Source organism: Ascidia mentula, chromosome 8 (genome assembly GCF_947561715.1).
Source record: "Ascidia mentula chromosome 8, kaAscMent1.1, whole genome shotgun sequence".
Lineage (NCBI taxonomy): Eukaryota > Metazoa > Chordata > Ascidiacea > Phlebobranchia > Ascidiidae > Ascidia > Ascidia mentula.
The window spans coordinates 13,379,935-13,402,787 of record NC_138573.1 but is presented as its reverse complement, the minus strand read 5'-3'; the positions used below and the strand labels follow the sequence as shown (position 1 = coordinate 13,402,787).

Sequence of the window (22,853 nt, the reverse complement as noted above, 5' to 3'; positions counted from 1 at the left end):
GTCTCATCAGTGCAGCTGTTGAGTGGCACTGTGCTAGCTTTCACACTAGCAGGCACACTAGTTTCCACTTTGTGGTACCTTTCGGTCAACGTCGATCTGCAGGGTACCCTATACTAGGTACCGAACAACAGAGACGACGAACCACTGTGGAGCGCACTATGGCCAAACGGAACTGCTTGGAAACCGATAGCGCAAAAGGCTAAAAACACCAATGTAATATATGTGCAAAAAAAGCCATAATATTGCAAAGCTGCAGACAGGGTGTGTACACGCACTGTTTCGACCTGTAAGGTCTCATCAGTGCAGCTGTTGAGTGGCACTGTGCTAGCTTTCACACTAGCAGGCACACTAGTTTCCACTTTGTGGTACCTTTCGGTCAACGTCGATCTGCAGGGTACCCTATACTAGGTACCGAACAACAGAGACGACGAACCACTGTGGAGCGCACTATGGCCAAACGGAACTGCTTGGAAACCGATAGCGCAAAAGGCTAAAAACACCAATGTAATATATGTGCAAAAAAAGCCATAATATTGCAAAGCTGCTATTGTTGTTATTTTTATTATTTATTTATGGAAAGATCATTTTACACCGGGTCACAAAGTTTTTTTTCCAAACTTGGCCACATATAAGGCCGGGTCCATTTTTGTTTATAAATTTGAGTTGACATACTACACGAAATCGTAGCGTTAATATTCGCACAAATTGCTATAGGTTAAGGCCAGGTCCACACTCACTCTTTGCGCCGGCGGATTCTTTGTTTGTTTTCAAATTCGTGTAGTATTTCAACTCAAATTTATAAACAAAAATAACAGGTGGTTGTCCTGTTTACGCCTAATCAATAAATTCGCGCTGATTTTTGTTTTACATATTATATGTGGATCAAGTTTGGAAAAAACTTTATGACCCGGTGTAGTAGTATTTTCCGTAAATGTGAACATATTACCCTGTCAGCAAACACGTTTTACGTCTTTTAGGCAATTGTTGATCGTACAGGTTAAGCAATATTATGTTTGAAGACTAAAAATTTCTGAAGCAGCACCCCCACATTTTAGCTACGGGCTTCCTCTGCTGACATGTGTTGTTTTTACATTCGTCATATACTCAGGAAGTTTAAAACAAATAAAAACAATTTAATTTGAATTGAAAAAGATGTTCTGATACATTTTTTTTTCCAAAATTTACAAAGTATTTTAAAGTGTGAATATGTGTGGATCAAAGTGAAATATTGCTTCAGTAAAAAAATACAAAATTTATCCTTCAAAAATAAACGTAAGTTTGTTTTATCATGGTTTGGTAAAAGAACCATGTATGAGAAACATTGTTTGACGAGCACGTCAGAAGGACATTGTAGCGACATGTTTTAAAATGAAGTAAATGTTATACCAGTTTTTATCAAACAATACATTTATTTTTACAGTAACTCGGTAACTGTAAATAAGTTCAATTCCCATTTGTTTGATGGACAGGCCTGTCGTCACACTTGCAAGTTGCGTTACGTAGTATGTGAATAATTGGGCAAGGTTTTTAACGCTGAGAATTATTTAGTACAATTTCTCTAATACACGAAGGAATAACTTACAAGTGTTTTTATCGTAAGTTTGCACTTTAATTGCCTTGAATAGGGTTCTTTAACCAATTAACTTTTTTCTTTGGCTTAACAAAATATATGCAACTAAATTTTTTGTTTAATTGTTGGTAGAGCACCAATATCCCATTATGTCTGATCAAACAAATGGGATATCACAGCATAATCCAGGTGCAACTGATACCAACAACAATTCCAGCAAAACTGCTGTACCAACAGTAAGCAATGCAAGTAAGTTTGTGTTCAAAATAGACAAAGGGTCCATAAACTTTACAACAAAAATGATTGACAGATAAATAAGGCCACGATATTTTGACCAATGGCATTTTAAGCTAAGAAAACTGTAACAAATTCTTGGGGCCACCAGTATAGCATATTTATTTGTTGCTGACTCTAACAGGCATAATATTCAATAAATTTAAAGCTCTTCTGGTAGAACACTTGTTCTGATAAGGGTCGGTTGGATAACAACTAAAAGGTTGACCGAATAAATAAGTTTTGCCAGAGGTGCTTTAAATTTATTGAATAGCATATTTATGTTGCTTCCAAAGACATTTAACGTAGACAGTTCCTACTAATACGTTGGGTAACACCAAAATTTTTGTTTGCAGCTGTGGCAATGCCTCTGCCAATGCAATTAACCAACCTGGCAACATTGCCGTTAGCACTCTGTGCCATGAATGCTCCTGGAAACATAGGTAGGTATCTTGGATAAGAGTAGTGTTTTTATAACTATGTATATTTATTAGTATAGCTACTTTTAATGTAGATTTTCTTTATAGCACGTGTGATTGATTTTGTATGACAGGAAACACAGGCTTGCTCCAGACAGCCACCAACATTATGGCTCAACCAGCTGGTGTTCAATCCAATGGAATCATTCTCTTAAACCTTGGAGGAAACACAAACAACAATGTGGCTTTGTCACAATTAGGTTTGTTTGGTAATATTTTAATCAACAGTTATGTAGTATAGTTTTTAGATGTTCCTTGCTGAACTTCTGCATTGACCAGAAAAGGTTCAAAATGCCTTAGCAGATTAGTTTTTTAAGGTTTTTATTAGGCATAATATCTCAGTGTACCGTATAGCTTTCTGTGTTTTATTTGCAAATTCGAATTTGCAGAAACTGAGGATGCCAGTTCAGGCGAAATCGATTTTTTACTAATAAATCAGCTGACTCAATTCGAAACTTCTGCTAGTTTCATTGAATTCTTAATATCTCAGTGTTGTAGACTACGCCATTACACATGCTGTTTTAGTACATGTATTCACAGACGAGTCCAGGGGTTAACAATTTTGGGGCAGTTTCCTGATTTTTTGCTGCGAAATAAAGGTTTATTGTGGTCAAGCTCCACAAAATACATGGTTTTTTTGCGGTAGTTTAGTCTTGAATACAATTACTTTGTAAGATACAGTACATTGCTTATATTTCTGGCAAGTTTAACAACCGTACAAATTGGCTTTGCACACAGGGAAACTGCATGTCATTGCAACAACCTGCCTATTGACAAAGATATTTATCAATGAAAAACGGCAGTTGTTGTTTATTGACTGCCTGAAGCCCCTGGATATGCCTATGCATGTACTATAACTAAAATTAAGTTTGATAAATATGGTACTTGGCAGTGGATTACTGTTGTTATGTGGGTCTTCTTAGCATGGATTGGGGATGCTACATAAACTGAAAACTCAGAATCTGTTCTATTTGTTTTTAAATTAACAAAGTACTGTGTGTGCACATGTGCCACAGTGGTAGAAATATTTTACAGATACCAATGCTTTTATTTAATAAAGAAAAATCTCCGTACGGATATCTTTTTAGTTTGGTATATTTCATTTGTGTAAATAGGTATATGCATAATAAAGAAAGCAATTAAAGTTAGACAAAAAAAAGCTTTAGGACTGAATTTTAAAGAAGTTGGAACCACGACATAAGGTTCCCAGATTTACTTCTTACCTGGAGACTGTTTGAGATTTTGGGGGTTACTGTAGTTCTCAACCTAAAGTAACCCCACCTAGGAAAGTTTGTCTGTGTTTTGTTTATCGAGATCGAAGTGCAAAGGTTGGCAATCAGAGTGCGCCGCGATGCCAAAGATTATTTAACTCCAATGTGTGTTTTCTGTCAATTATTAAGTCCTTGGTGGCATACTACGATGTTATGCTTGGAAGGCAAAATGCCACCGATATATAAGTTGGTCAGTCTGCCACAAGATTCAGTTGGGTATCTTATACCTCATGCCAATGGTGCCATAGGTGAAAACGTGAACTCGTTTTTTTGGTTACCATAGAGAATGAACAGATTTCGCTGTAAGTTTTTTTTTATGTTATGGATGTCCTGATAGGTTAAATGAACTGATAAGTTTTTTTATTTAGCAGACGCCAAGTATTTTTAACTGGTGTTTCTTTTTGTTGTAATTTGTTTGGGGAGAAGTCATAATACATTTAGTAATATATATTCTGTGTTTTTAGTGCCACACTTTCAGCAGAACCAACAGACTATACAACCGCAGACAGTAAATCCGCTTTTGTTGGGACAAAATTCAATTGGACTTTCTGCAGTGCAACAAGCGCAAACAATTCCTGCTGCTCAGCCACAAGCTTTTCATCAAGTAAGTTCCTTTTCATGTCTGTTGGAAAAAATATGTCATTTCTTGGGATATAACGTAGAAGGTTAAGATTATTGTGTATAAGCTGCAGACAGATGGCCACTGTTTCGACCTAAAAGGTCTCATCAGTGCAGATTATTACTAATCTTCAAGTTATGCATTGTCAACAGCAAAAGAACGTTTTTCAGGTTGTGCAAAATACTGCACAAATACAGCTGCCAGTCGCTACCACCAGCACCCAACAAACGTCAGCAACTGCTTTTATGCTGGTTCCAATTCCAGTAGCAAACTCTACCCAAGCCTCAATTGCCCAGGTTTGAACTTGTTTAATTGTAGTTTGCCCATCTGTAAAAACAATGTGAAATTATATTGCTTTTTCAGCAAGCAACAACAACACAGACTGCCCAGGTTATTGCCCCAAGCCCAGCAATTCGGCTGCCTGTCCACAGTCCTATTCAGCATAACGTACCTATATTACAGCAGCAAACCAATGCACCTGTACAGAACAATACACACTCGTTGACAGCTGTAGCCCAGCAACTGCTTAGCAACCATGTTAACAATGCTGCTAACCTCCCGCCATTGTCAGGTGGCCAGTTAAATTTACAACTGCCCGGAACATTGCCTGCAACTCCAACTACAGGAAATATTCCAACCTTATCGACTTTTTCCGATGCGGCATTAAACTACTTGGGTCTCTCCAGCCAGTTAGGTTCAATTGCCACCACTGCCGGGGTTCAAACTAGCGGGTACCCAACCAATCCCATTCATGACCCACATATCTCGTCCACTATGCATACGAGTCCATTCACGACCGGCGCAGACAGTGGATTTGTTCAGTCGAACCCAGAACAGTGTGTTCCCAATTCTCAGGAGCAACTCAAAAAGCCTGAGCAAGTCGAAAGTCCACGAATAAGTATTGAGAGCAATTCCAACGAGTGTGGAACATTAGTAACACATCATCCGAATCCAAACTCTACGCCCACGACCCCATGCCAAGTTTCCGAGTAAGTTTTAACTGTTATTGAAAGTGGTTCGGGCGCGACTCATACAGATTTTCGTGTAAAACATGTGAATGTTTTCAGCACACAATCTATTAATGTTCAAGAAATAGCCGAAGTCTACACACCAAACAAAACACCTGAAACAATGGCAACAGGTAAATTTCTATAAAGTGCGATATTTCCCCAACGAAAACAATTTACGCCCGCAAGTTTGTACAGGTGACGATGGAGTGCAAAAAGCCGAGACAATGCAAAACTGGACGGTTGGCCTCGAATCGTTTTTAAGATCACCCGCAGGCAGCGAACAGGGAGGTATGTAGTTGTCCTAGTGTTGAAACGTACAGCGCGAAAGAAAAACAAACATAAACCTCAATTGCTTCAAGTAAAATGAATGTTGCGTTTACAGCAAATGAGTTGCGGGTTATTTTCAACATATATTCGGCTTAATTTTCTTTTTGCCTAAAAAAATCACGATTTTCGATCACAGAAAAAGGAAAAAAGCGGAAAAAAGGACCCGCGCCGAAACTGGATGGCAACGAAGTTTGTCTCATTTGCAGCGACAAGGCGTCCGGATATCACTACGGGGTGTTGACGTGTGAAGGTTGCAAAGGTGAAACAACGTGCGAGTAAATGTGAAAATTAACTGCCTGTTTTACTCTTAGTGTTCTAGACAAAAAATCTGTGATACTAGTCGTTCTGGTTTTGATTTCCAACTAAACCAAATACGTAAAATTTTCTTAGCTTGGTGACGTACTCAATCTAGTTAATGTCCGCATGGTCCCTGATGTAATTTTGAAACAGGGTTACGGGGTCATCGCCATTTTGTTTTGTTGTATCGGAACCAGGGACGGATACTCATGTTACAAATTGTCAGCCTACATATTCTTGTTGGCCTAAAAAGGAATTGCTTTATTGTGATATGATAGCGAAAAATCCAGTAATAAACGGCCCTATTGCTTATGCAAACACGTTTCCAGCCTCATTACCGAGTGCTTGAAAAACACTAAATGCTAAACATGAACTAATGCATTTATACAATCTAAAATGTGCTGAGAAGAGATAAAAATGTTCTGGTGATACTTTCCTACAGATACGTATTAAATTCCTCTATCTCTCTCTACTATCCGTGACTTCCGCCTTGTTTGTCGCAAATGCTTCGAAACCCGTTATTGCTGCCAAAAGTATTCCAAACCCAACAACAATAATTTCCAGGTTTCTTCCGACGAAGCATTATCAAGGGATCCGACTACAAGTGTAAGGGAAACGGAAAGTGCGAAATGGATGCTTACTCGAGGAGAAAATGCCAAAAGTGTCGACTGGAACGGTGCAGATCGGCGGGAATGAAAGACGAAAGTAAGATTTTCTCCGGGTCCTAGATTTAATAAAAATATGGTTCGTGTAGTTAAAATGACACCCACATATGTGTGATCGATCGAAATTACCACCTAACGATGTGTTTAATGTCAAATTTGGGTCAACCGTGTTTGATTAAACTGCCGTCGAAAAACCGCGTGCCACCCGACTACAATTTTCGGTCACATGTTGAACTTGCGAGAGAACTTTCACAAAATAAATATATTCGTTTACAGGTTCATTTTATTGTAAATTCATTGCGATTTTTTTACGTTTTACTTATCAGTTTTTTTGTGACTTTTCACCGCTATTTCGTTCTAGACAGCACTGCGCAAACTTGCGGCTAATGCAACTTAGCTTTTGGATGAGGTTATTCTCAGCAAATCAAACTTTTTCCGAACCTGTAGATGCCCTTTACAAAGGATAAAGCTAAAAAAACTAAAAAAATATTCTACTTGCCTGCTATTTTCTCAACCTTATTCAGTGTTGACACGTTTATACGTGACAAATTTGCCGGCAAAAATTACTCGATTCGCTTCAGACACCACTGATGTTCACAAAATCTTTTTAAACTTATTCACTTCCTTTGCTGTTCAACCCGCTTTTTTCATATCTTCGTTGGTCAAAACTATAGTAAAATTTCACCTGTTTGTATTAACATTGTATACGTTATTATACCGTTGGCGTTACAGATTGAAAACGGTAAAATTTTAGATAAGCGAAATAGAAAACATACAAACTGTATCCAATAAAATAAAATAACTCCGATGATTAATTTTAGGACAACATTTTTTTGCAAGTACAAATTTGCATGTAAGTTTTATGTTCACTAATTTATGCATCGTCGCCGCGCAGCATACGATTTTACGATTAAGCTTTGTAACAATTCTGCGCCATTTTTCTCACTTGCATTTGTCGAAACACACACCGTACCTATGTGGTAATGGCGCGTGATGCAATGGGTAAATAACACGTGCATGAAGTGACGCATGCAATGTTGGGAAGGTGTTCAGCCATTTTGACCATGATTAATTGGCAAATCAAATGCCTACCTTTTGGCTTTCTTTGTACACACAATTACCCACCTGGGTTCTATTATCCGATTTTTTTTTGCTAAATTGTGTTTCCATCCAATAATACAAGTGTTTGTTTCGCAGTTTGCAATATTTGATTCATTAATTGTTTCTAAAACCAGCAAGAATCACCATTCTTTTCTCTTCATTACAGGCGTCCTATCGGAAGCAAAAGCAAAACGGATAAAGAAGGAAAAAGATTGTATAACGCCATTCCAAAACGTGTCGTTCGACGGCGAACCGATTCCTACCCTCACTCCGCATCAGCGCAACCTAGTGGAAATGCTGCAGACCAACGAAGCGCGATTTCAGTGGCCTACGCAGGAAAATGTGGCCAAAGTAACGGTGAGGGCACTTGTTTTTATTTCTTTACAAAATTTTATTTCCCAAAATGTAAGTTTGCATTACTTTTGGATTTGCAACTTAAAAAAAAAACGTTTGTCGCATGGCTAAAGTCTTTCCATTTCGCACAGTTCGCTTATGAGCGGCATAAAAATATATTTTCTTGTTTTAAGGTTTTTATATTCCTTTCCTTTAACACCAACATGTCTTTAAACCACGTATGTGCTTTTTGCAGCCTTGGGTGGAGACAGGCGACGAACACAGGATCCGTGCGTCTCGGTTCGCTCATTTCACCGAACTTTCGATTCTCATCGTTCAACTGGTGGTCGAGTTTACCAAGCAGTTACCCGGGTTTATGTCCGTATCACGTGAAGATCAGGTTAGTGCCTGTCTGTTCTTGCGAGTTTGGGCCAATAAAGTAAGAGCTTGAAGGAGCGATTATATACGTCCGATATAATTAACTGGAAAGCAACTTATAGCGACATGGTAGATTGCTTGAAGATTGCCATTCAATATTCTAATGTTCCAGTTAAATGTTAAGTGTTGGTACAGAATCGATTTTTTTCTATTTTTAAATTGATCGAACAGCATTTCGGAAGGGTGTGGTGTTTTCCAAAACAACTGAAACTGCTATTTATTATCAGATCAGTTCTAATTTCTATACGATATAGGGCGTCAACGGGAACCTCTGCCTATTCGAGTTATTTTTAAGCGGACAGCTATTTACATAAAATTGTTACGGACAGTAATGCGCTAGGAATGCTAAAACTATTTACATTGGATGAAGTAACCTTATTGTAAATTTGTCTAAAGATACCTCTTTAACTCCTTTACTCTCTATGTGATTTCAGCCTAATAATGTATTTTTGCAGATCGTTCTTCTAAAAGCCTGCACTATAGAAGTGATGCTCCTTCGCGCCGCCAAGCAGTTCGACAAAAAGACCAAAGCCATTAATTTTCTCAATGGAAAATTTTACGATCGCAATAGTTTTTACAGAGCAGGTTATTAACCGCCCTTTTCACGTGCTTTATTGCGTCATAAGTTAATCATTTACTGATTACGTAATGGTGATAGCAATGTTCTATATTTTGAGAGTCTTGCTTAACCCTACCTTAAGGATTTTGTGTTAACCTCTAAACACAGCTGATGGAGCCAATCTTGGCTAAGTTCGAGTAGTGGACGCACCTCAGTTAATCGCATTTACAAAGTCGTTACAATATTTAACCTAAATATATATTTCAAAATAGGTATTAATATATATTTACCTTGTAGGCATACAAGTTGAATTCGTGGATCCTATCTTCGATTTTTGTCACAGTATGGCGAGACTGGACCTTGACGAGGCCGAATACGCACTTCTTTCCGCCATAAACACTTTTTCAGCAGGTTTGTTGACCCGTGCTTTGTTTTATTTGAGCATTACCAAAACGTGTTTCCCAGAATGAATTACTTTCTATATATTAGAAACATATTTGAAAAATGCTTGCATGAACTTCGAGAATCGGTCCTTTTTTGTACGTAAAGCGTTTTGTTGATGAAGCACTGTTTGTGACGTAAATGTTTATCTTCGAAATGTTTAAGTTTCAACTGATTGTGGAGTTTCTTTCTAAACATTCACCAAAAACAAGTGTTGAATTTCTGGTTAATACTTGTGCTGGTTTGTAACACCGCGGTAATACTTTTTTCAGATCGACCAAATATCAAAGATATTGGAAAGGTGGAAGCTCTACAAGATTCCTATGTCGATCTGTTGCGGGTTTACTTGAAGATCCACCACCCATCCGTGAGTACAAGCGTTTGTCATGGTTTGATGATATGTACGACCAAACGTTTTTACTCACACTGACTTTCACTATAGACCAGGCTGAATTATTTATTAAAGAAAATTTTCTGTTTCTTCAAAATGCAGATTTATTGGGGTTATTTTGTATACATAAAAACAGCAAGAAGATTTCTAAATTCATCATTAACAAACTTATTCCAGTGAAATTCATACTTCCCGTTGAGAATTCCCAAGTGAAAGTAAATATTTCATAGCAAGGTTGTATTGCACACACAATGTCAAAAGCACGATATCAAAAAATCAGGATTTGACACAAAAATGTATTTATCACGGTAAACCCCAAGCCAAAAGCAAAGTCCTCCGCCCTGTTTCACTTCATAACCCCATGTAACCACAATGTAGGACCCGCTAATGTTCCCGCGTACCCTCATGAAACTGGTGGAACTTCGCTCTCTCAACAACTACCACAGCGAGCAAATGTTTGCACTTAAAGTACAAGACAAACAGCTTCCTCCTCTACTGGCTGAGATATGGGACATGTGACTCGCACGTAACCACGACCTTATTCAAGTTCAATGCTTCTATTCTATATTTATTATTACCATTACTGTTGTTTTCAGTTTAGATTGTTTTCATTCGTTCATCCGTTTTAAAGCTTATTTATTGCCTTTGTGATTTCTTCAGGAGGTCAAAACGCTTTGCACGTTTGTTATGGATACTATACTGTCTTGGCGAGGACATTTTGGTCTGTTCATTTAACCCTGGCTGCCTAAACACCATGAGAAGCAAATCAACATTAAACTATAGTGAACATAGTTTTGAACCTACACAGTGAAGAAAACTAGTTATAAATTTAATATGGGTGAAACACTTCACAAATTGAATTGAACATCCGCCCATGTGGTTGATACAAACCTTTTTTATTACACTTTAAAGGTGTCTTCGGCTGTCAACTTTTTAATGCGAACGTTGCCTTTGTTCACCCACCTCTTATAGAGTTTGTTTACCGGTTTTCGGTGCCATTCACGAACACGTTTCGTCTGATGGAAGTTGAGATCCTAAACACAAGCCACTTGTGTAGTAAGATTACCGAACTTTCAGTTGATTTTTTGATCAAGGTGTTTACGTGACGTCGGTGCTGACCGCCTTTCGAAGAGAAACAAATCCTGACAAATTTTGTGTCATAGTGAAAACATTGTGATGAAAATTCGGGATTTTTGCTCTGTGCAAGCAGCGTTGTGCGTCGCATTTGATTTTTAGAGAAATCTGCCGTAACGTTCGAACATGGTAATGGCCATTTATCAAATAATTTTACGACGTACTATGACCCTGTTGGGATAAAAAAAAAACTTTAACTTTTTCACCATAGTAGCAAACAGCATTAAAACAAGGTATAAAAACTTTGACAATGTTGATATTAGTGTATTGTGGTTGGCGCTAATATTATTACTCCTGTAGAAGTTCCATTCGAAACTTTCTACCGTTTACGTCACACTGTTGGTCTTTTTGCGGGGTTTGTGCATTTATGACGATCGCAAAAACGTTTTGCAATAAAAATGGTAAACGTGGTGTTTTGTGTCGTGTGCTTGGGGACGATGGCCACAGGAATAAGCCAAAATGCACAAGCCGAGTAATTTTGAGGATGTTACTAATATTATGTTGAGATAGTTGACCTTTTTTAATGGTGGTTGATCATAAAACGTCCACAACTGAGACATATAACCAATAATCTATCTTTTGAACTAATCAGCACGTTAAGATGAGAAAACTAAGCACGTAATTCCAAAACAAGCACATTTGTATTTTCTGTTACACTGTTTATAGAAATATGGACAAATCTACTGCGACAGAGCTCCAGAAATCACAACATTTGTGCATTTTGTGTCAAAAGCATTTTGGCATGATTGTGCAAAAAGAAATAAGCACGGTAAAGTGTATGTAAATAATAGCCAATCGCGCTCAGGTGGTAATAGGTAATAATCTGACGTCAGCTGACCAAAGCATCAAGCTCCACCAATAACCGGAGTTCGAGTCCCCGATGTGGTGACAAAAAAATACAGAAACGCCAACCTGTGAAACAAAAAGTTTTCATATTTTTCAGTATTTATAAACCATTAACTTGAGACTATCAAGCTTGGATTTTTTCCTGCTGGTTCTTCTGTTGCGTCGTTTCAATTATCAAAAATGGCTGAACGCGAGGACTTATAAGGTTGTTGTTTCTGTTCAACCTACCTAAGCAAAAAATATATGTTCATAATAAAACAATAAATAGGCAAATTTTAATTTCTTCCCTATAACGCCCGCTCAAGAGGGTAAAAAAAGACGATCGAAAGACAAATTCAATGCTAGGCATGACTGTCGGTTTGGCTTTTTAATTTGTTTGGCCAATATATTCTAATAGTGTCTCGTATACAGAGTTGAACGTTTATTGACAACTGGATGTATTAAATTCCACTATTCTGTCTAAAATGGTTTGTAATTTCTCGCTACTACTTTTTGTCGCTTTAGCCGCTACATTTAACATAGGTATTGTCGACGTCATTTTCTTGGTAACGAAGGTGGCAACAAGGGAAGCTTTTAGCCGCGAATTGCTGCAAACGAAACGCAAGATTTTACGAAACAGTCAACATATCCTGGACGACCTTGTCCAAACAAGAAGCCGGTGAGAATTTGAAATCTCCTTTGTCTGGCAATTATTTACTATTTTTACGTAGTTTATAATTTTAAAACGCTCTGGTAAATCGTTGTTGGATTTTGTTTTTGTTGGATGCGCATTCAAATAGCCTGTTTATTTATCTTATTTCCCATAAAGGTCATACCAACCTACTGCATAAAAAATAAACTTGTACTAAGTTTTAAAGTCAGTCTTCATCAATTTGGGCATCAAGTCAACAAAAAAGTGTAAAAAGAATACAAGTAACATTAGGTAGATACTTGATAACATTTGTTTGTTTGTAGTTAAAGCTCAAGCGTGGCAATACTTGGAATTTACTGTTCGCCTGTGGATAGAAAAATGACCACTGCAATGTATGTTGGAGAATGGCGCCCACATAGACCAAGAGGTCCTATTGGAGCTCATTTTAAATCCCCAGGACCAAAATACATGCTTCCAGGATCCACAGGTTCTTTTTGTTTCAGAACAAATACATTTTCTTGAAAGTTAAATGCGATTTTAAGTACCTTGAAAAATATAAATGTGCGTAGAACACTTTTTGGGTACAATGAGATGATGTTTATGTTGACTTTAAAGCAACAAGTTTATCTTGTGAAGAAAAATCTTGTAAAAAGTTTATATGAATAAGATGCATGTGAAGCAAGAGGGTGCAGTTTTATTTTGTAGGTGAATTGATATGCCATGATTTATTATACCCTGATGTAAACCCCATTTGCAATTATAGCGTTTCTTGGTTTTCATATGGCACTATTTCATTGTCTCCATTCAGGTTTTAGAACACATGATCTACGCAAGTACCGCAACCCAGCCTTCAGCTTTGGGACCAGACATGCAACATTCACAAATGATTGCAGTCCAGGACCTGGCTACCTTGTCCCAGCAAATATCACCAAGTGTGGCATGGATGGCACACCAAAGTATTCACTCTATGGAAGACATAAAGATACAGCTGCATTCAAAAATCCTGGCCCTGGTATTTGCTATGTTTTTTTACATATTGTTTGTATACATAGATATCTTGGGTACAAAAAATTGACAAAACAACAATTCACAATTTTTGATGTAGGAACATACAGCCCAGAGAAAAGTGGAAGATCTGCTCAATATTCTGCACCCAGCTACTCCTTATCTGGCAGAACAAAGGAATCCAAGTCTGACATTAGTCCAGGTATGCAAAAATTTGTGTGAAGAAAACAAGACCAATATGATTTAGGGCACTTAAAATTTCTCTTTATAAAACTTACACAGGACCTGCTGCTTACCAGCTCCCTAGGGTGCTTGGGCCAAATTCTGTTGGTAAGAATTCCTTGCCTAGCTACAGTATGGTCAGCAGAAGGAGTTATGGCTCCTTCCATGATGACTTGCAAAGGGTCAGTTAGTTGCCCTTTCTTGTGTGGTTCACCCAAACCTTTTTGCTCTTTTGCACTTGGTTTAAGAGTGTTCTGTCTTTAAACTAACCTCGATTGATTTGCATTCTTAACCCAGCTTCCTATAAATTCCATTTTCAACTGACCAAGTAAATGTTTTTTCTTGCCTTCTTCATCCTCAGGACTTTGACATTGCTATTTGCAACCCTTTCTTAGGCGCTTTGTGACAGAATGATGAGCATTCCATTTTTTCAAAATTAAACAGTTGTGGGTGATGTGTCATACCCACATATTACTACAAACACCTGGTACACAATATGGTGCGATCCATACAATTGCAAATGTAAACTGTCATTAGAAAAACTATCCAATGCAGGTGCACCACCATCCACCATAACATAAATTTACATCTCTTCTTAAAACTTATAGGCCCGGGTGCATATAGCCTTCCTCGTTTAAACACCCAGCATAGTCCCATGCACCGTGTGGCACCATCATACACAATGGTTGGCCGGAAAGTTGTGGGGAGTTTTTCTGAGGACCTTTCAATGGTTTGTCATAAAACTACTTCCTAGATAGAACTGTGCATGAACCTTTCAATGTGAGTTTACAATCATCACAAGAAGAACAGGATTAGACAAAAAAAGTGAACAGTCAATTTAAGGAATGAAAAAAGTTATAGAAATTACCAGGCAAAAATGATACATTTTATTGTTGGTGCCAAAAACGTAGTAACTTATACACACTGATACATTAGGGAAAGAACCATACATAAGCTTGTATGCAAGGATTTTAGAGGCGGATTACACAAATGCTTCTTTGTTTGTTATTTTGAGTGAAGACCTAGTTATCGTAGTCATTTTGGTAACAACATATGTTGCCTGTACATGTACTCTATTTAGGCCCTGCAGCTTATAATCTTGGCACCATGCTTGGATCCAAAGTCATCTCAGCTAAGTCAGCACCAAGTCATATAATGGCAGGCAGAGAAACTGTAGGAAGTTTTCATGAAGATTTAAGAAAGGTTCGAAAGAAATTTAACTTGAGTTTTAGTGTTTGAAGAACAGCCACCTGTGTAGACTTAATTGTGTAATTCTTTTGGAACTAATTTCTGACAAAATTGTTAGACGGTGTGTAGCAAATAGTTAGATTGCATGCTTCTGTTTGTGTTTGCATTTGGATTTGGAATTGATTGATAATTTAGCAGTATTGATTACATTGATTTGTCATTGAAATTAATGCTTATATTTTTATCATATCTTTGTGAAATCTTTATTTAAGACTCCAGGACCTGGGACATATCGACTTGTCCCACCATATGTCTACAAAAACCGTGGACCCTTGTACAGCATGACAGGACGTAACATGCTTCCAAGTGATACTACTAAAAAACCAGGCCCAGGAGCTCATAGCCCAGAAAAGGTATTTTTAATACAATCCAGGCAAATTGTTCTAACTGCAAGTCATGTATAAGAACCAGAAAAACATTTCATTTTGCCTTGTTTGTGTGTGTTTTAAAAATAGGATGTCAACTACACTTTATACATTGATTATTCAACAATAAAAGTATTTTTACTCTATTTAATAGAGATCTTGTAAACTAATAATCCGTAACTCATGGCTTTAAACATTCAAGTTATGGCTGAAATTATAAAGTGATATAGTTTGATCAGGGTAAGCTTTCTTTTAGTTTACTGAGGACATAGCAGTTCCAATGTAAGTTTGACTATGTTGTTTAAAGGTTGTGATCAACAAGAAGCAAGCCCCAAGACATTCATTTGGTGTCAGGCACAGCGAGTACAGTGCACCTCTAATTACCGAGCCAGTAGTCTAGTCTGTTTTTTAAAGAAAGTGTAATTCCTCATAGTACAGTGCAATAAACGATAACGCAAGTATTTTAGTTTATGTTAGAATTTATATTAGTCTGATAAAGGTGTGACAAAGGCTTTTGCGACACAAAAACATTTCAAATAACAACAAAGCTTTTGAAGCAATATAAATAAAGTGGACAATAGCCAGAAAGTAGTAATAAATTCAACATCAGTACAGCTAAGATCCAGTTGAGCTTGGCAAGATATTTTCACACAATCCAGAGTTGTTCCGGACTGCTTTAAAGGTCAGTGTTGATGGAGGGCTTATTCTGTGTACATTATCGACCACATAACACAGGCCCCATTGTGGCTCAGGCATTCATAACCAGGCACAAAGAAGGAACACCATTAGGGTTGGCTATGGAAGCATCAAGTTACAATAGGCAAGAAAAAAACATTGTTGGCCAGACAAAGGTATTCACTGTGCTACTGACGGATTGTGTGGTTTATAATGTACTTTTCAAGGGGAAATGCTAAATTTTGGACAACAATATCTTTTATAAAATTTTGATGTTGATTGCCAAATCACAAACAGCATTACCTGTGCTTTTGGTTTCTACAAACAAAATACTTTCTGTTTGGTAGGTGGTGTTTACTCGGCGATCAGCTCCCAACTTCTCATTTGGAATTCTCCATTCAGAGTATATTGCACCCTTGATCGTGGATCCAGTATCATGAACATTGCCATTCAGTCTGAAAAGTTACTTCCGTCTAACTGTCACTTCCATGTAGGAATTCCAATTTATCACTTCCACTATACCACAACTGTGATTTGCAATATTGTACTTTTGTATGAATCAGACAGATAACACAATAATTTTTAATTTTTTAGACATTGCGCTTTAATTTTACTTCAAACAGCCTTTTTTGAATAGTTTTTTACAATCCTTGTTATTGCATTGGGGCCCGCTTAAGTGGAATTTACTGTGCCAGAATTATAATCGTAAACACAACAATTCCCACATACTACCAATAAGCAATATCACCAATGCCTTCTTTGCTTTCCTATGCTTTAGATTGTAGCATTCTTTAGTTGTGCTTACTAACATCTACTGCTAGTAAAAGTGCGCCATTTCCATCCATAACTTCCAAGTTCCCTTTGATTTTCACTGCACTCTTATAAGCTTTAACTTCACCGCTGTCTCATAATTTCTAGCACATGTGACAATGTGTATGCAAAAATTAAAATACTTTATTTCAATACATCCGGCTTTTTTTTATAATTTCACAAAATGCTTCAGACCCTTTATGCAAAGACAAAAATCACCAAGCAGTTAAAAATAATTTTGGACACTGTAATCATTTTGTGCACAAAATTGTCCAGGGTTAAGACAGCGCCCAACATAAGGTAAGTTTTAGCGTTTGGCTCTATCCAGGACTAATATATATATATGCAACATGTACTTATTAACTATTAAATACTATTAAAAATCATTTGGTAACAAATCAACAATAAACACAAAAAATATAATTACAATGTTTTGTAAAATATTAAATGCATCTAAAGCTGGGTTGATAACAAGAAAATATATGAAAAGCAATAAAATTGTGGAAGCATAGACTTCATGCTTGCAATTGTATGTAAATGGACATCAGTTCTGGCGAACAGGGGTAGCGTGAACCACAATGCACTTTGAAAGAACATCGTAAGAAGTTCTTCGGTGCACATAAAAGAAAGCAGTTATGAAGGATGGAATCATAAAGGCAATGGATAAGTTCTTGACCAGTGCACGAGTCCAAGCACTTAAAATAAACATGAGATATAGTTAGAACTTTGTACCCATAAACTTATACTTGCTGTGGATAACGTTCGTCCGTGCCAGTTGTCTATTTAAAATTTAATTTAGAAGATGTTCAAATTCTTTAAATCACTCAGCCCAGCAAAACACCTAAAGACATGTAGTGCTACAGAACTTTTTCACCTCAGGACTGACCAGCTAGTGAATTAGCACATTTTTATTTAAGAAACAGATACATTAAATAATCCAGGTTTTGCAGTTGTAAACTGAAAAATATATTAAACTCTACACATTACTTTATTAAGACTTTTGTATTGCAATTAAACATGCATTTTCATGGTGTTTTTGCCTGATTTAGGTACAATTATAATTGATCTCCCCATACAAACAGAAATGACAAACCTTGGTGAAGGCACTGGTGTTGCAGGAATGACAGTTACGATACCTCCCCTTCCATGGCTGGCACGACAAGTTATAACTTTCAAGTCAAATAACAGTTTGCCAGGTGTTGCTCCCCAATACCATATGAAGATCCACTAAAAGTTTACAAAACAATTTTGAAATTATTGGGAAGTTGTTTTCACAATTCATTCAACTGAATATGTTTATTTCTGTTTGTTGAAATTAATGCCACAATTTATGTTTAACTTTGCAATGCCCTGCATTAATTTTTCCAATCAAATGCAAGCATTATCTTTTTTTCTGTAGACTTCTTTAAAATTAAGTAAGGGCCCACATGATCTTTGCATAAAGCCTTAAAATTTAGGTCAATGAAAATATAATCCTGATACAAGATGAATTCTGTAAATCACTTAATCTGCTTTACTGCATAGAGATAATAAATCTCAAACCATCCCTTATCATTTATTAAAAAAAACTTTGCATAATCTGGCACCACAGTACCCTTTTGGCATTTTTCCAATCCTGGACAATTGAATTTCCCTGATAATCACATAAAACTTTTGTCTTACAATTTACTTAATTCATGTAACAATCTCATTAAATAGTGCAGTCTTGATTTTGATTTAATTGTTTATCTGGCAGTTACTGGTTTTCTTGCATACCCGATATGTACATTAAGAAAAAACTATAAACCATATAAATGAAAAATTACTGGATCTAAACATCTTGACATACACACACTTTTTGGGATGTAAAATCATTACCTCATACAAGCATGCCATCACCCTATACACCAGAGCAAGATACAACATGGTTTCCAAATCATCCAGCTGCTGGGAGTTGTCAAAGTCATCAATATCACCATCTTCCAGAAACAATATTTGAAATGTAATGTTCCCATAACTAAAAAGAGAATGAGCAGACCATTTTACTTTCTGGAAATACACAAGTGTACATAAAAAACTGTATGAATTTCTGAACAAAACAAAAAAGAAAATATCAAGTGAGCACCTTATTCCAAACATGCTGACTAGAACACCAATGATGAGCATTTTAAATGTGAACAAAATGCTAAAGTCAGTAAACTCAGCTATAGCTCTTCGTCCAATTGATGGTATTTTGTACACTGCAAATACAACAATCACTCTTACTTAAAACCATAGACATATCCTACCAGTGCCTTTCTGTTATTTACCTATCCGTACAGAAATTTGTTCAGTCATAAACACAAAATACTGCAATACAGGTATAAATGTTTAAACAAACCATAATGTTGTTGGTTTGATGGTGCTGTTGGAACTGTTCTATTTGTTTGAGAAGGGTTCAAGGTTGTCTGGTTTGGAACTCCATTATTCTGAAGGACAATAAGTTGTTAAACATGCAGGAAGAAGCTATTCAAAAAAATATATATTTTCGATGATACGCAAGTAAAAACTAATCACAGTTTTGGTTTTAATTTTGGGGTCGCAAGCATCACCCTGCAGTCATTTGTCATCTTTAAGGCAGCAAAGGAGAATAAATGGGTAAATGGAAGCACTAAAATCAATTAACCACTCAAAATAAAACAAAACAATTTTTCATATATCTCTCTAAACGACCAATATATAATTTGGTGACAAGTTTGCATAATGTTGGCTTCCGCACTTCTTTTGAAAAGGTGATGTTTTGCTTTTACACGTAAGCTGACCAAACATACATAAAGTAGATGTTGAAAATTTGCAATGCCTTCTCTCTGCATCACAATGCACCATTTGTAGGGATCATGTTAAATTGATTACATAATATACAAATCAAAGTTTGAGAAACCGGTGTCACGAAATCAGCCTCACCCATTACAATCATACTGTCCTTGAAAATAGAATACATCTTTTTGTCTATAAAATACTTTTTTGTCTATCAAGGAGGAGTGTTTTCAAATCACCAAGCTGTTTAGTTTAGTACCATTGTTACCAATTGTAAAATATTTTCTTTAAATTACTTACAATGTTGGGCATTGTGTTGACAAATGCTTGGTGCATGGCAGTAGAATGCATGGCCCAATGTTGTGACCACATCCACTTGTACATTTCACAATCATGTCGCCATTGACGAAGATCTTTCATGTAGTTGTCGTATACCTTATATGCAAAAAAGTTATTATTATAATAGTGAAAGCAACTGTCGCACACATAAATATATATTGTGTCTCATTTCTTTTTGTTTCCTGATTTTAGTTTTATTATTTTATAACTTTTGCAAAAATTGTTTTAGTAGTCTCAGTCTATGTACACAAGGAACATAACAACTAGCATTTTCAAACTTCAACCATTTCAGATCAGCTGGTGACGCTTTTTGCAATCTCATAGAGCAAGTTAACAGCCAGATCACAGAAAAAATTTGTGGCAAGGTTATTTTTTTGTTATTAAAGACAAGATTTCACTGTTTTTTCAGTTTGCTTGCATTGTCAGGGTCTTGATGATAAAATCAAATATGAAAGCACAGAAAATTGCACACAACAGTCAACAGATCAGTGGGCTTGGCACCAGAAACATAAAGTGACCTTTTGCACAGAATTCTCCAATGAAACTTTTACAAACAGTTTTAAAAAAAAAACTTACACTTGATGGATGAAATGCATCATTACAATTTCCAGATGCCATGTTTGCATAAAAAGTTTGCTATAACTCAGATAAACCTGTAACACAGCAACAGTTGTTACTTCACTTGGTGTGAAAGTAAACTTAATTCCGTAGACCTTGTGTTCCAGTTTGTAACGCTTATATTTACTGGTTTTATAACCATCTCATAACTATAACACCGATAAGCGATAGCACAGTAAAGAAAGAGGAATCACTATTTTGTGCTTCCCCAAGCATGACTAAAGGCCCGTTTACACACGAACACAGTTTGGCACGGCACAGCACAGTCTGGCACACACGGTGTTTACACTACTGGAATAATCGAGCACGACAAGTGCAAGTGACAAGTTACGTTGATAATTTTTTAGGGATGTCACTCTTGCCTTGCATTTCTCTGCCTCGCCAGCGATATTATAAGTACAAATTGAAGTTGTTTCTACTGGCTGTAGATATTTATGAACAAAGGGGCATGTACTGTTTTACATAGTTAAGACATGTACTGTTTTACATAATTTTTTACGACGCAAGGTAACACTACAGTTTATTGAACCAAACACCACACATTATGAAAACAAAGATGGTATAATTGAACCAGGACAATGGTTTTCCACAGCAGCATCCCGCTGAGACGCCATTCCACATACCGCTTTGTAATGCAGCTACGGCACCATTTCATACGCTCAAAACAATCGCTCACATGTCAAACGCGGTCACATCACACAACCACCACTAAAATAATATATGTCCTACATGTTTAAGCAGTCGCGCTGCACTTTCGCATCAATGTGTGCCGAAATGTGCCCAACTGTGCCCGAATTTAGAGACGGACTTGTGGGTGAAAAAGTTCACTTCGGTGAAGTTACTTCACCCAACTTCACTCGGTGAAGTTACTTCACTTGAGCCGTGCTTTCGGTGCAGTGACTTCACTCGGTGCAGTGACTTCACTCGGTGCAGTCACTTCACTCGGTGCAGTGACTTCACTCGGTGCAGTCACTTCACTCGGTCGGTGCAGTGACTTCTCTGAAAACTGCTTGTCCCTATAATACATGCACGTCACTTAACTGTACTCTGATTTGATTGCCTACTACTTGAACCCATATCGCTTATTTAATACAATTTCCCAAGAAGCTATAACACAACAACATCAAATGCAATCAAGTTTATTTAAATTGTTTGCAAGGGATGCAACAGAAACTTTTTTGGGGGGCGTTTGGAGCACAATTCATGTGTGTCCATCTCTCGCAAAAATCACATGAAATCTATGAACACAAAACAGCATGCGTTTTGAATTATGAAAACAGACAGTGCAAACATGTCAAAAACACATATTGGAGTAACATCTATAAATTTCAAATGATTTTTTTACCCATGATAGCTTTTTCCTACGATTGCCAGGTGGAACTGTGCTGTTACAGGCAACACAGAAGTTTGATATTTCTTTGACATCTAAAACAGAATAAGAGATGTTGAAGAGAGAACTTATATGAGACATGCACATTTTCCTAAAATAGACAACTTTGCATTAAAAGTCATTTGTCAAATTTAATATCGTCATATGTTTTATACACAGCCATTAACAGGTTTGTTGACCAGAATTATTTAATAAAATATTTCCAGCATCATCGTAATTTAGAGTAGACAGCATTTCAAAAAGCAAATGACAGCATATAATGTTAAATTAATTATTACATAATGTTTAATATTAAGTTCAACCTTCAATACTACCATGTTCTATTAAAGATGTTAACATACCTTCCTGCCCTACACATACTAGGTGATATGCCTTATTAAAATGCTGTGTCATTCCATGATATTCTAAATCTTTAAAATTCTCATCACATAGCACACATATTGCAGATGATGTTAGTGTTTTCTTGTAACCATGCACGTCAGGAAAAAAATTCATTTTGATCCTATTATAAAAGAAACATAGTAAATTCACGTATGACTCACCTACGTTATTACAAGAAGGGCTCGCAGGCTACACCAGGAACTTCGAGTGAAGTAACTTCACCGGGTGTAGTGATGGGTGCAGTTACTTCACTCGGTGAAGTTGAGTGAAGTAACTTCACCGAGTGAGGTTATAAGGTGAAGTCCCTTCACCGAGTACGGTGATCGGTGAAGTTACTTCACCGGGTGAAGTGATGGGTGCAGTTGCTTCACTCGGTGAAGTTGAGTGAAGTGACTGCACCGAAGCGCACATTTTTACGCACAACCCCTGTTGCGAATTTATGCTCGTCGAGCAAAAGCGAGCACATCCTAGCACAGACCGGCACATCCAATCCCAGCACAACTCAGCACACGCGCACAATAAAACAAACACGGAATCGTCTGTAGTGTAAACGGGCCTTAATAAACACCAACAAAAATTACCGGTAGTGTAAAATTTTCCACATTTTTTAATGTAGTGACACAAGCTCTGAATATATAAA

General features: G+C 37.0%; 4 protein-coding genes across 6 annotated transcripts; 2 read left to right on the top strand and 2 right to left on the bottom strand.

Annotated features, from left to right (window-relative positions):
- The first annotated feature begins 1,355 nt into the window (after positions 1–1,355).
- On the top strand, positions 1,356–11,319 carry LOC145910337 (uncharacterized). Of its 2 annotated transcripts, XM_082997419.1 has the most exons (17): positions 1,356–1,595; positions 1,703–1,819; positions 2,200–2,286; positions 2,397–2,522; positions 4,058–4,197; positions 4,383–4,508; positions 4,576–5,201; positions 5,280–5,353; positions 5,418–5,510; positions 5,686–5,808; positions 6,411–6,551; positions 7,779–7,969; positions 8,202–8,345; positions 8,839–8,968; positions 9,240–9,353; positions 9,656–9,750; positions 10,153–11,319. In XM_082997419.1, the coding sequence occupies exons 2-17, from the start codon at positions 1,720–1,722 to the stop codon at positions 10,291–10,293; spliced, it is 2,451 nt and encodes an 816-aa protein (XP_082853545.1). In that variant the 5' UTR covers positions 1,356–1,595; positions 1,703–1,719; the 3' UTR covers positions 10,294–11,319. The 2 variants fall into 2 exon arrangements, with proteins under 2 accessions (XP_082853545.1, XP_082853543.1); XM_082997417.1 differs by having other exon boundaries at positions 1,356–1,819.
- Positions 11,320–12,277: 958 nt separating this feature from the next.
- LOC145910283 (ciliary microtubule associated protein 1A-like) lies at positions 12,278–16,817 on the top strand. 2 transcript variants are annotated; one of them, XM_082997354.1, is made up of 7 exons: positions 12,278–12,412; positions 12,709–12,872; positions 13,194–13,397; positions 13,491–13,592; positions 14,221–14,342; positions 15,073–15,213; positions 16,248–16,817. In XM_082997354.1, exons 2-7 carry the CDS (start codon positions 12,764–12,766, stop codon positions 16,338–16,340), a joined length of 771 nt encoding a protein of 256 aa, XP_082853480.1. In that variant the 5' UTR covers positions 12,278–12,412; positions 12,709–12,763; the 3' UTR covers positions 16,341–16,817. The 2 variants fall into 2 exon arrangements, with proteins under 2 accessions (XP_082853480.1, XP_082853479.1); XM_082997353.1 differs by lacking the exon at positions 14,221–14,342 and adding an exon at positions 13,673–13,794 and having other exon boundaries at positions 16,248–16,814.
- Positions 16,818–16,836: 19 nt separating this feature from the next.
- Positions 16,837–20,610, bottom strand: LOC145910282 (protein FAM8A1-like). The gene is made up of 7 exons (XM_082997352.1): positions 20,401–20,610; positions 19,786–19,920; positions 19,070–19,157; positions 18,815–18,929; positions 18,568–18,706; positions 17,804–17,937; positions 16,837–17,405 (listed from the first exon to the last, which is right to left on the bottom strand). The coding sequence occupies exons 1-7, from the start codon at positions 20,440–20,442 to the stop codon at positions 17,255–17,257; spliced, it is 804 nt and encodes a 267-aa protein (XP_082853478.1). The 5' UTR covers positions 20,443–20,610; the 3' UTR covers positions 16,837–17,254.
- A 955-nt stretch (positions 20,611–21,565) lies between these two features.
- LOC145912003 (uncharacterized) lies at positions 21,566–22,624 on the bottom strand. The gene is made up of 4 exons (XM_082999434.1): positions 22,494–22,624; positions 22,174–22,334; positions 21,788–21,867; positions 21,566–21,680 (listed from the first exon to the last, which is right to left on the bottom strand). Exons 1-4 carry the CDS (start codon positions 22,622–22,624, stop codon positions 21,582–21,584), a joined length of 471 nt encoding a protein of 156 aa, XP_082855560.1. The 3' UTR covers positions 21,566–21,581.
- Between the last annotated feature and the right edge of the window lie 229 nt (positions 22,625–22,853).

What these genes read in the sequence shown, in the direction of transcription:
- LOC145910283 (XM_082997354.1), top strand. Translation starts at nt 12,764, where the DNA reads ATGACCACTGCAATGTATGTTGGAGAATGGCGCCCACATAGACCAAGA. An exon ending in ATTCAAAAATCCTGGCCCTG is followed by an intron (nt 13,398 to 13,490) that starts GTATTTGCTATG and finishes TTTTTGATGTAG; the next exon opens with GAACATACAGCCCAGAGAAA. An exon ending in GAGCTCATAGCCCAGAAAAG is followed by an intron (nt 15,214 to 16,247) that starts GTATTTTTAATA and finishes TCTGTTTGGTAG; the next exon opens with GTGGTGTTTACTCGGCGATC.
- LOC145910337 (XM_082997419.1), top strand. Translation starts at nt 1,720, where the DNA reads ATGTCTGATCAAACAAATGGGATATCACAGCATAATCCAGGTGCAACT. An exon ending in TGTGGCTTTGTCACAATTAG is followed by an intron (nt 2,523 to 4,057) that starts GTTTGTTTGGTA and finishes CTGTGTTTTTAG; the next exon opens with TGCCACACTTTCAGCAGAAC. An exon ending in ACCTGAAACAATGGCAACAG is followed by an intron (nt 5,354 to 5,417) that starts GTAAATTTCTAT and finishes AAGTTTGTACAG; the next exon opens with GTGACGATGGAGTGCAAAAA.
- LOC145912003 (XM_082999434.1), bottom strand. Translation starts at nt 22,624, where the DNA reads ATGTGCGCTTCGGTGCAGTCACTTCACTCAACTTCACCGAGTGAAGCA. An exon ending in TCACCTTATAACCTCACTCG is followed by an intron (nt 22,335 to 22,493) that starts GTGAAGTTACTT and finishes CTTTTATAATAG; the next exon opens with GATCAAAATGAATTTTTTTC. An exon ending in GTAGGAAAAAGCTATCATGG is followed by an intron (nt 21,681 to 21,787) that starts GTAAAAAAATCA and finishes TTGTGTTCATAG; the next exon opens with ATTTCATGTGATTTTTGCGA.
- LOC145910282 (XM_082997352.1), bottom strand. Translation starts at nt 20,442, where the DNA reads ATGGCATCTGGAAATTGTAATGATGCATTTCATCCATCAAGT. An exon ending in GTCAGCATGTTTGGAATAAG is followed by an intron (nt 18,707 to 18,814) that starts GTGCTCACTTGA and finishes TTCTCTTTTTAG; the next exon opens with TTATGGGAACATTACATTTC. An exon ending in TGATGGCATGCTTGTATGAG is followed by an intron (nt 17,938 to 18,567) that starts GTAATGATTTTA and finishes GTAAACTTTTAG; the next exon opens with TGGATCTTCATATGGTATTG.